General features: G+C 48.1%; 2 protein-coding genes across 4 annotated transcripts; one reads left to right on the top strand and one right to left on the bottom strand.

Moving 5' to 3' along the window:
- Window positions 1-4081: 4081 nt before the first annotated feature.
- LOC123141755 (membrane protein PM19L) lies at window positions 4082-5269 on the bottom strand. 2 transcript variants are annotated; one of them, XM_044560830.1, is made up of 4 exons: window positions 5010-5269; window positions 4727-4937; window positions 4611-4656; window positions 4082-4497 (listed from the first exon to the last, which is right to left on the bottom strand). In XM_044560830.1, the coding sequence occupies exons 1-4, from the start codon at window positions 5137-5139 to the stop codon at window positions 4294-4296; spliced, it is 591 nt and encodes a 196-aa protein (XP_044416765.1). In that variant the 5' UTR covers window positions 5140-5269; the 3' UTR covers window positions 4082-4293. The 2 variants fall into 2 exon arrangements, with proteins under 2 accessions (XP_044416765.1, XP_044416766.1); XM_044560831.1 differs by having other exon boundaries at window positions 4757-4937; window positions 5010-5268.
- Window positions 5270-5652: 383 nt separating this feature from the next.
- LOC123141756 (protein CURVATURE THYLAKOID 1A, chloroplastic) lies at window positions 5653-6729 on the top strand. 2 transcript variants are annotated; one of them, XM_044560832.1, is made up of 5 exons: window positions 5653-5887; window positions 5976-6070; window positions 6175-6282; window positions 6411-6482; window positions 6595-6729. In XM_044560832.1, exons 1-5 carry the CDS (start codon window positions 5752-5754, stop codon window positions 6664-6666), a joined length of 483 nt encoding a protein of 160 aa, XP_044416767.1. In that variant the 5' UTR covers window positions 5653-5751; the 3' UTR covers window positions 6667-6729. The 2 variants fall into 2 exon arrangements, with proteins under 2 accessions (XP_044416767.1, XP_044416768.1); XM_044560833.1 differs by having other exon boundaries at window positions 5657-5878.
- The last annotated feature ends 4534 nt before the right edge of the window (window positions 6730-11263 follow it).

Here is an 11263-nt window from a genome sequence, read left to right on the forward strand (position 1 = left end):
TCAAAAAAGGTGCTTTGCCTGATAATAATTTTTTTGTTATGTTTGTTCAACAGTACACAACAACATTGATTGTGCTAGGCGTGATGGAAACGTGATGCTCGCAGACACTTGTCAAGATGCGGAAGGATGGGGACACAATGGTGGGGAACTTGGGTATATGAATGATAGACATGATCAAAATATGCATGCCACATTAGGTTGACATGGAGTGGAGAGGAGCCGAGGTAGGGGTGGTGAAGGGAGGCATTGGAAGAACAAAGAAGAAGGTATTTGGCAGAAAATAAGGCAGAAAAATCAGTTGGGCACATAACGTTTAGCAAAAATGAGCTCACCATTTTCGAGTGTTTACTACATCCTGGTCATCTACAAGTACTACAAGACATCATATGTAACTACAACCTTCCTCTTCAACATGTCGTTTATTTTGCGGGTGTCATGTCTTTCATTTCTGTGGGTAGCATTTATGTTGAAGATAATTCTTTATTCCTTTGTAAGGTTAAATACAAGCATGTTAATTATTGTATGATATAGATTTTGTTTATATATAGTATTTAAACTCAACATGTCGTTTATGAGAGAGAGAGAGAGAGAGATTACCACTCAAATTAGTATTTAATGTAATGAAGGTCAGACTCTTGTCTGGTTTGTAGGAGAGAGGGAGGTGTTGGCCGCGTCATGGTTCAGTTTGCTCTGGATTTTCAGTTCTTTTCACCTCATAATTATCTTTATTTATGTGTTAAGCTTTTTTTCTTCTTTTGGTCCTTTCCATTTGAGGCTTCTTGTGCACCTTGATTTAGTTCTGTTATTTATTTGGTGCCAATGTCTTAGGACAATACTTTCATGCATGTATTATTTCCAGCATTCAAATTTGGAGACCTTTGTTCCACTAGGTTTGTTGCATTCACCTTATTGAAGATAATAAACACTTATTGAGGAACATGCTAAGGATGGAGGAACGGACGTCAAGTTCCAGCTGCATATTATTCAGCTCGATTCATTGCTTAGGATAATTCAGAATCTAAAATTTGAAGGTGAGGTAGAGGAATATTGCCTGTCCTGTCCAGAAACAATGCTCGTTTTTTATTCCAGTCTATGTATTTCTTGTGTCTCATGGATTGAGTATTTGAGTTGGAACATAAGTATATTAGTGTCATAGAATTCGCACATATGCTTTATCCACTTGTGGTTACTATTTACAAAGCATATATTTATATTTGGATTACAAATTCTCTGTACTTGTTGTCGTACTTTGTGTTTTCTACTGATTGTGGTGCCTCTTGAAGGGAAAGCTAGGAGTCATTAATGACAGGTACGGAGGTTGGTGGACACCTACAAGGATGTGGAGGTGAGCATCATCGTGATGCGGCACAACCTCGGGGCGGCGCTGGCCACCCTGAACACGTTCAAAATCTTTGAGAATGGCCAATCACGGCGTTTGCGTTTGTTAGGCCGCGCGTGGGCGGCGCCAGCTTTAAGAAGCGGTTCCGGTTTGTTTTCGCCATACCTGAGGGCGTCGCTGTCCGGTTTATTTTTGCTGTTCGGATCACCGCAAGGTGAGTCGAATCAATCTCGTACGCCTTAGGCGATGCCCCAACTTTCTTGATATTCGTCGACATGATTCCTCAGTATGAGTCTAGAAAAATATGGCTATTTGATTGTAAAGAGCAAGAAAAGAAAATAATAAATTTGTATCTTCATGTGCATGTGCATTACATTCGTTTTCATTCTACTGATATTTTTTTGCAGGAGGAGAAAGCAACATGAAGTTTCTGGGGCGGGTAATGCTCTTCATGTCCATGGTTGAGTTTAATTGATTTTTTTAATGATAAGGGAGGTCATGGATTCGTAGTCGTGGTTCATGTTATTTTTCTGAACTATTTTTCAATATGTTGAATCATGTGAGAGTATTTCCAGTTTTCACACAAATATACAAACTCATCTCCATGCTATATTTTAGGATAGGCTACAGATGTCTATGTTCTTTCATCCAGCCCATGACGCAAACTTCTTCCATTTGCCAAATTTGCTCGAAATAATGTTGTCATTGAGAAAATTATTGTGTGTGGCTCTTCCAGCTGTACATTTGGTACGATTTGCTCCAGCATGCGTGATGTGGTTATGATTTTCTGGTGCCTATTTTTTTTTGCAGAGATTAACAATATTTGGAAGATGGTATGGTTTGCCGGACCGGAACTAGAACAAGAACAAGAACGAGGAGGAGCTTAAGTAGGGCCATGTCAGGGTGTCGCTGCAATAGGAAATTGTCGCCGGCACTAAATACCAGGGGAACCAATTTTTTTTTTCTACAAAGGTAACAAACTTTATGCGTCTAATTGAACTATAAATTATTGCCTATATAGAGGGACCAAATCGAGCAGGCCATAAACAACCTATTCCTGCTTATCTTTGTTTTCTTTGTATTTGTATTATTACTCTTGGTTTCAACTGGTGTGTTGAGTGCAATCTTCCGGGTGCAATCCTCAAACATGGGATGTCAGTACTAGCCTTAATTCAACATCTGGATTGGCTTATGATGGCATGGAGTTCCATCGTTTCGGCTGCTCGCGGCGAGGAGTGTGTGGCCGGTGCTTGCGGCAACAGCGGAGTGGCGTGCGCGAGCGCGGTGTAGGCAGTGGCCAAAGGCTCATCGGCCGCTGCGAGTACGCCGTTGGCACCAGGTTCATGACATTGTAAAATAAATAAATCTTGATTCAAGATAAATGAAATCTTTCCTATATACAATCAGCTTTTTATTGAAGGTTGCATTTGATGGTTTATTGGCTCTTCTGTGTTTCTAATTAACATTATTAATATTTAGGGTGTAAGAGCTTTTGAATTTAGATGGTAGTCGAAGGAGTGGGCCAGATACTTAGCAAAAGGTTTAGCTGTTTTTTTTAGAACAGAGATGGAGCATGGGTTACCGACAAGATCCAACACAGAACGTGAAGTAGTGTGACTAAGTCCAAGAAGGAAAAAATGCTAGAGGGGGACCAGCCAAAGGGTGAATTTCTTGTGCACACGGTCCTTTTGTTGGCATCCTTGAATGTTTTGAGAAAACATCTAATAAATATGGTTGACATGCTTAAATATGTTTTGAAAATAAAATCCAAAAAATATATGAATTACATGGGATAGACCGTATTTGCAAGATGGAACACTCGTGTCACAAATTTGAAGTCAAATTCATAACATAGTTCAAGAAAAAAGACGAATTCGATAGTACACAACATTAGTTGGGCTTTAAATTTGGCCAATTACCACTCGATACTATTTTTGTTTTTCCCAGTTGGGTTTCAAAAGTTACTTGATTTTTGTGACAATCGGTTCCTTTTGTACCTATCTGCGGACCTTTTCTCAGTTTGTTTTAGATGTTTTTAAGTACAAACCGATGCCAGATGGGCTACAAACCTATTGCTTTATATACTTACCAATGGCCATAGTTAACAATTTGGGCCTAATATTGGACATGAACTTAAACAATATACAGTGTTTTTTCAGGCTGATTGTTGCTATGAAGAATGGAACGGACATGCTATTGTTAAAGAACACTCTCGGAAGTTGGATCTCTCTTTTTGTGCTATTATTGCTCAAATTAAGAGGCTCATTACAAGGAATTGTCAGTTTTTGTGTACCTTGTAATAGTGATATGCATGGACGTGTGAATTGAGTGATATTGATACTATTTAATAATGGATGGTATACGTGGCGAGCGGTTTTCTGGTTTAGGAGACACCAAGACTGCCGAGAAAGAAAGAAGCCGAAGAGAGTTTTAATTTGTCACTATTTGATGAAACCATATGCCATCATGCTTAACATGTATTTCTGAATTAAAATAACAATATGATAAATGTGCATATTTCTATTATTTCATGGCAATGTATGATCATCCGGCTTTTGCCCGTACAAACGCACGGGCATTCTCTTAGTTTACATGGATTCAAGGTTGATGCGAGAAACATGGTTGTCCGACATGACGTTTGATGGCTCGTGCGGCGCTGTGGAGGGTAATGCCTCATGATCTAAAAACTATATCGAGGACCGAGTGTTTATTTTTCGAACACTTAAGATTTAAACCACTTGGTAGATAAAAAGTCCGTCTGTATTTCCATCATCTGGTCTCAGATGGCATGTATCCCTATTGTCCTGAGTGTTATTTGTCTACCAAGTGCCTACGGAAATACACGAGCGTGTCATCCCGCGCTTGGTAAATTGCTCACTATACCGAGTGCCCGATGAACTGCACCCGATACAGTTGTTGGCACTCAGTACAATTCGAGTTCCCGGTAGTTTTGGTCATGCATCCGGGGACGGAACCCCTCCCGCCGTCTTATGGTCCGCGGCGAGCTCTCCCCGAGGGATCTCGCGGCAGCAGGCTTCGCCGTGGTTCCCGCAGGCCTGTCCAACTCCATGCACGCTGCTCAAGGCGCCGGCGTGGAGCAGAAGCAGGTAGAAGAGCTGCGTCAGCGTCGAGATCGTGATGAACGCCTCCAACGTCCTCTGCTAGCAAGACGAGCACATAATTCATAACTAGAACCACCGAGAGGAAAAGCAGTAATATACAAGGATAGATGCACCGGTGCGTGCAGAACTAGCATTGGCTGACGACGTACCAGGCGCCTTCCTCGGTTCCCTAGAGTGATGTGCTTGCACGCGAGGCTGCAGATGTTCAAGGAAAGATGGCACAGCACTGTGAGTTACTACGTACTAGCAGATGGCGAGTGATTACATTACTGGCGGTGCGAGTGTAGGGCAGAACCCGAAGGCGAGGGCGGTGAGCGCCCAGGAGACGAGCCCGGTGGAGGCGGCGGCGGCGAGGCTCTCGCTGTGCCAGGGCGCCCTGACGTGGAGTAGGGCGGGAAGCACCGAGCAGGCGCCGACCACCCCGGCCATGAGCGAGAAGACGAGCAGGTACCCCGTCGCCGTGTTGCCTCCTAGATCTGCACACCGCGTCACTCACGTCGTTAACCAGACCAGATCGATCATGTCGCACACAAGGACGTAGTACGTACGGCGGTGCGTCTCGCGGTCGATGAACTTGTTGAGCGACCAGCCGGCGATGCCGAGGACGGCCGCGTGCATGACGAGGTTGATGCACAGCAGGGGCCCGATGTACCGCCTGCTCGCCGCGCCCACGGCCATGGATCCACTACTGCTAGCTCCCCGGCCGCGAATGCTACCGTCGGTCTCGAGTGTGTGCACAATTGATCTGGTGACTCTGGTCGCTATGTAACTACTACTGGAAGTGTTCGAGCGTCCAGCCGAGGGGCCGGGGCCGTTTGTGATGACGCGCACTAGAAGTTTCGTGCAACGGCAATGCTGTTGTGCACGCGAAGCTAGCATGGAGGACGGGCCCCGCGCTAGAACCGTGTGCCACGCAAAGGCACGCGTACATAGTAACATGGGCCAGCTTCGGAGGGCGACTGCCGGCCGCCGTTGCAGCTTGCATGGACGAGGTAAGCCCACCGATGTACTCCTACGGGACAATGTGGTGGTCTGGTATGGACTACGGAGCTGTGAGCTGAGACCTCTGTTCCTAGGACAGCCAACCAAACGCTGGGGGCCAGCCACAGATTTCTAAGATAGGCAGCCGGCCAATCAGAGCCCACCATCCTGCCATGTGGCCGATCACCGCGCAAAAGCATCAAATCAAATTCGGCCCGGGACACAAGGAGAAAGAGAGGCCCAGGGACGCACAGGACTAAGGAGCGTGTCAGCATAGCCAGAGCCAGAGAAGAGCTTGCAGGTGAGAACATGGCCACAACGGCGTGCTCTACGGCGCTTCTGGGTGGAGCAGGAGCGCGCCTCCCCGTCCGCGCCGCCGCCGCGCCGCGGTCCGTTCTCCTCCCACGGCGTAACTTCTCCCCTCTTGGCCTCCAAGGTGCGCACGGTACCTATACTGCGTGCTACATTCATTCCGCAATGGCGATGCCCAGATACGTAGACGCCTTAACAATTAGCACGATGTTTTTAACCAGATACACCGCGGCTCTCTCTGCTCCGGGCGAAGGCCTCCTCCGATGACACCTCTGCCGCGAGCGGCGACGAGCTCGTCGACGACCTGAAAGCCAAGGTACTTTCAGAACAGGAGGCGCTAATGCGTATTCGGGGAGTACGTAGAACGGCGAGCTGATCGGCTTGAGCAACGGTGCGTGCGTGTTGTTTGCTTTGTCGCAGTGGGACGCCGTCGAGAACAAGTCCACCGTGCTGACGTACGCCGGCGGCGCCATCGTCGCCGTATGGTTCTCCTCCGTCATCGTCGGCGCCATCAACTCCCTGCCTCTGGTGTGTACGCTCATAAGTACATGAGTACATGACCATGACCACCGTCTTGGATCGACCGATCATGTCGATCGTGTGTCCACTCATCAGACTTGAGTACCGATGACACGTTGAATAATTTCTGCATGCAGCTTCCCAAGATCATGGAGCTTGTTGGGCTCGGCTACAGCGGATGGTTCGTGTACCGCTACCTCCTCTTCAAGGTGCGCGACCAGTTACGGGCTCGCTTAGCTGGTAGTATCTGGTGGTAGAACTAATTCGATTGCAAGAAACGTGTAATTCGTTAACATGATCTTGGACAAAATACCATTGCAGGAACGCAGGGAAGAGCTGGCCGACGACGTGGAGTCCTTGAAGAAGAGCATTGCTGGTACAGAGGCAGAGTAAAAGAAAATAATGTTGTATGGATTTTTTTTTTGTTGGATGAATATCTCGAGAACGCTTATCAGAGGGTTTGCTTTTTTTTTTTTAACAAGGCAAAAGACTTGCCATTTTCATTGATTAAAGAAGTCCGTTTAGACAAAACCCGTCTAGTAGGAAGACAAAGCAATTACTCTTGCAGTATTTACAATACTCAAGTGTGCAGCCCCAGCCGAGGGACAGAGCCTATCCTCCTCCTTCATCTTCGAGATAATCATCATCGCCCTCCTCCTTCATCTCCAAGATAATCATCATCGCCGGGGCACTGAGGTTGCGTAAGACTACCATTCCGTTCTTTCCAAACTTCTCACCTAACAAGCATTGTCGAGGAGGAGAATATCGACCGACCAGTCCTTCACCGAGGTCACTAGGAGCCAATCCGAAGCCATGATGTGATGGAGCCCAAGCCAGGTAGTGACCTCCGACCAAATATGTTGCGTTTATCTATAGTGACAAATGAGGTGCACCACAGACTCCTGGAGATTGCTTACATAGGGAGCACAACCCATGGTTTGGCAATTTACGACGAAGCAAGTATTGGCGGTCCAGACTCTATCCTGCATGATAAGCCAGGTAAAGAAATTGCACCTGGGGGTGGGGGAGCCCAGGCCCTCCACACTGTGGGAACCATGGTCGTGGAGGCCGACCCAACAAATTGCACCTTGTATGCCGAGGTCATCGAGTACTCCCCATTGGCAATGAATTTCCACGTAACGGAGTCCAGGATTCCTTGGTTGAGGTGAATATGAGCAAGAATTTCCCAAAGAGGAACAAACTGGTGGATGTGCTCTATGGAAAAGCCATGCTGAGTGTCAATTTGGCGGACCCACGAGTTATCCAGCATAGCCATGCTAACCGTGCAATTCTTTTTGCTGGAGAGGTCGAAGATCTTGGGGTAGACGCATTTTGGCTTAACGCCCTGTAGCCAAGGAGAATCCCAAAATCTTGCCTTGTTTTCATCTCCCACGGCAACTTGGTGGCTTCCGCAAAGATGTCGCGATCAGTGGTGTTACTTAGAACAGGGGGGTTTACTTTGAATTTAGTGGAGATTAGCCCGTAGGAAATTGGACCGTACGTTCATAGAATGCTATTGTGAATTTGAGATGATGCACTGCCAGATGTGAGGCATGCTGGTTTGGTCTGCTCGTAGACTGGACTGCACATTCAGGCTGTAAATAACAGTAAAGACTTGTGCATTCAGGCCGGCTAATAACGAGAATAAAAGTGTCTCGTGCATACCTCTCAGGGAGTGGACTGACCATAAGTACCTCCGTCTGTGCTCCTCTGTACTTTCTTCCACGATAAACCTCATATCGTAAATTCGGCAGAACATTATTTATCACAATACTCTTAGGGCAACTCCAACGGTGGCCCGCAAAAATCCTCCCACATCTCCAACGACCCGGACGTGGGAGGCAGCCATCCAACCGTAGCCACATACATTTTCACAACAACTCGAACCAACCGGATGAAATTCGATCAAACCGGATGAATTTTGACATAAACACGGCGGATTTCATTGAAACTAGGATAATTTGTACATAAAACCGAACGATATTTCTTCCGGTGAACTATAAACCTAAAAATAAAACCCTAAACTATCCTATACTTGACGGTGACCTCGTAGGCCATGCTGGGCTGGCCGGCGGCTCCTCCTCCGTCATCGTGGGCCAGCCCGGCGTCGGAGTCGGGCTTGGGGCGGCGGAAGGTGGCTGCATCACGACAGGGCTTACCGACGGTTGTCAAGGCAACGATCCTGACAATGAGTAATAGGGGTACGAACAAGGGGCGGAGCCTAGCTACGGCGCAGGTGTGGCACTTGGTTTTTACGGGTCCGGGCTCCTCTCGGAAAAGGTAACAACCCTATGTCTCGTGCTCGGAGGCTTGTTTTCTCTTGGGGGGGGGGGGGCTATGATTACAATGGATGTTGAACCCTTGCTGAGGAGGAGGAGGGCGGCTTATATAGAGTGCGCCGTGACCTCTTTACTCCCATGTTACAAGGGTGGTTTAATGGCTATAACTATGGTAGTTATGTGTTAATAGCCACAACAACGACAGTTACAGGTAACGGTAGCCATGACTATGCTTAAAGCCCGACTTAAAGCTACTCGACTGTTGCAGCTCCCACGCCGCCCTTTCACCTCCCTTGTCCGAGTGGTGATGGATGGGCCGATTGGAGAGAAGACGTCCGAGTGTCGTTGGTGTATCTGATTGGATTTCTTACATTGCACATCCGAATGTGTCTGTGGTCTAGGGACCAATCAATGATGGTGTGGGACCCCATGTGGGCCTTAGATGTCAGGTCCTGACCATACCAGTAGTAGGTGACCCCATCATTAGCCGCCGAACTGGTTGAGGCTTCACAGGACGGGTTATTTGAGTCTTTGGACTGGTCCGAGTGATTCGGGTCACTCGGCATCCGATCTCGGTTAACTTTGAGTGAAACCGCGGCGGATTGTGGACTAAAGGTCTTCCGAGTGATCGGACAATGTTGACCGTTGGGCAAAATTTAGTGGAATTCATGTGTCTCTCGGCAGAGATAGACTTGTGGTCCGAGTGAGGACATGCCATAAAAACCCGAGTGGCGACGCCGACGCATGGGCAGAATCCCCGGAGAGAAGCCACTCAGTATCCTAGGGGAACGTCGGCGCGGACCAGCCCCGTGTCTAAAGTTACGAGGCTTGCGCCTTGGAGCCTAGTAAAAGGACCAAGTCAACCCGTGGAGGGACACCAAGCTCGTCCCATCGCGATCCTGAAGATGACTTCAGTCGAGTGTTTTACGTGTCCCGGTGCACGGTGACCTGTGGAGGGTGGTGTTGGAAATATGCCCTAGAGGCAATAATAAATGGTTATTATTATATTTCTTTGTTCATGATAATTGTCTATTGTTCATGATATAATTGTGTTATCCGGAAATCGTAATACATGTGTGAATACATAGACCACAAGGTGGCCCTAGTAAGTCTCTAGTTGACTAGCTCGTTGATCAACAGATAGTCACGGTTTCCTGACTATGGACATTGGATGTCATTGATAACGGGATCACATCATTAGGAGAATGATGTGATGGACAAGACCCAATCCTAAGCATAGCATAAAAGATCGTGTAGTTTCGTTTGCTAGAGCTTTTCCAATGTCAAGTATCTTTTCCTTAGACCATGAGATCGTGCAACTCCCGGATACCGTAGGAGTGCTTTGGGTGCACCAAACGTCACAACGTAACTGGGTGACTATAAAGGTACACTACGGGTATCTCTGAAAGTGTCTGTTGGGTTGGCACGGATCGAGACTGGGATTTGTCACTCCGTGTGACGGAGAGGTATCTCTGGGCCCACTCGGTAATGCATCATCATAATGAGCTCAATGTGACTAAGGCGTTAGTAACGGGATCATGCATTGCGGTACGAGTAAAGAGACTTACCGGTAACGAGATTGAACAAGGTATTGGGATACCGACGATCGAATCTCGGGCAAGTAACATACCGATTGACAAAGGGAATTGTATACGGGATTGATTGAATCCTCGACATCGTGGTTCATCCGATGAGATCATCGTAGAACATGTGGGAGCCAACATGGGTATCCAGATCCCGCTGTTGGTTATTGACCGGAGAGGCGTCTCGGTCATGTCTGCATGTCTCCCGAACCCGTAGGGTCTACACACTTAAGGTTCGGTGACGCTAGGGTTGTAGAGATATGAGTATGCGGAAACCCGAAAGTTGTTCGGAGTCCCGGATGAGATCCCGAACATCACGAGGAGTTCCGGAATGGTCCGGAGGTGAAGAATTATATATAGGAAGTCCAGTTTCGGCCACCGGAAAGTTTCGGGGGTTATCGGTATTGTACCGGGACCACTGGAAGGGTCCCGGGGGTCCACCGGGTGGGGCCACCTGTCCCGGAGGGCCCCATGGGCTGAAGTGGGAAGGTAACCAGCCCATAGTGGGCTGGGGCGCCCCCCATGGGCCTCCCCCCTGCGCCTAGGGTTGGAAACCCTAGGGTGGGGGGGGCGCCCCACTTGACTGGGGGGGTAAGTTACCCCCCTGGCCGCCGCCCCCCCATCCAGATGGGTTCTGGCCGGCCCCCCTCCCAGGGAGCCTATATAAAGGGGGGAGGGAGGGCAGTAGTATTACAGCCTTGGGCGCCTCCCTCCTCCCCTGCTATACCTCTCTCTCTCTCGCAGAAGCTCGGCGAAGCCTTGCCGACATCCCGCTAAATCCACCACCACGCCGTCGTGTTGCTGGATCTCCATCAACCTCTCCTTCCCCCTTGCTGGATCAAGAAGGAGGAGACGTCGCTGCATCGTACGTGTGTTGAACGCGGAGGTGCCGTCCGTTCGGCACTCGGTCATCGGTGATTTGAATCACGGCGAGTACGACTCCGTCAACAACGTTCATTGGAACGCTTCCGCTCGCGATCTACAAGGGTATGTAGATGCACTCCTTTCCCCTCGTTGCTAGTATACTCCATAGATGGATCTTGGTGAGCGTAGGAAAATTTTAAAATTATGCTACGATTCCCAACAGTGGCATCATGAGCCAGGCCTATGCGTAGTTACTATGCACGA

This window comes from Triticum aestivum, chromosome 6D, assembly GCF_018294505.1.
Source record: "Triticum aestivum cultivar Chinese Spring chromosome 6D, IWGSC CS RefSeq v2.1, whole genome shotgun sequence".
Taxonomy (NCBI): domain Eukaryota; kingdom Viridiplantae; phylum Streptophyta; class Magnoliopsida; order Poales; family Poaceae; genus Triticum; species Triticum aestivum.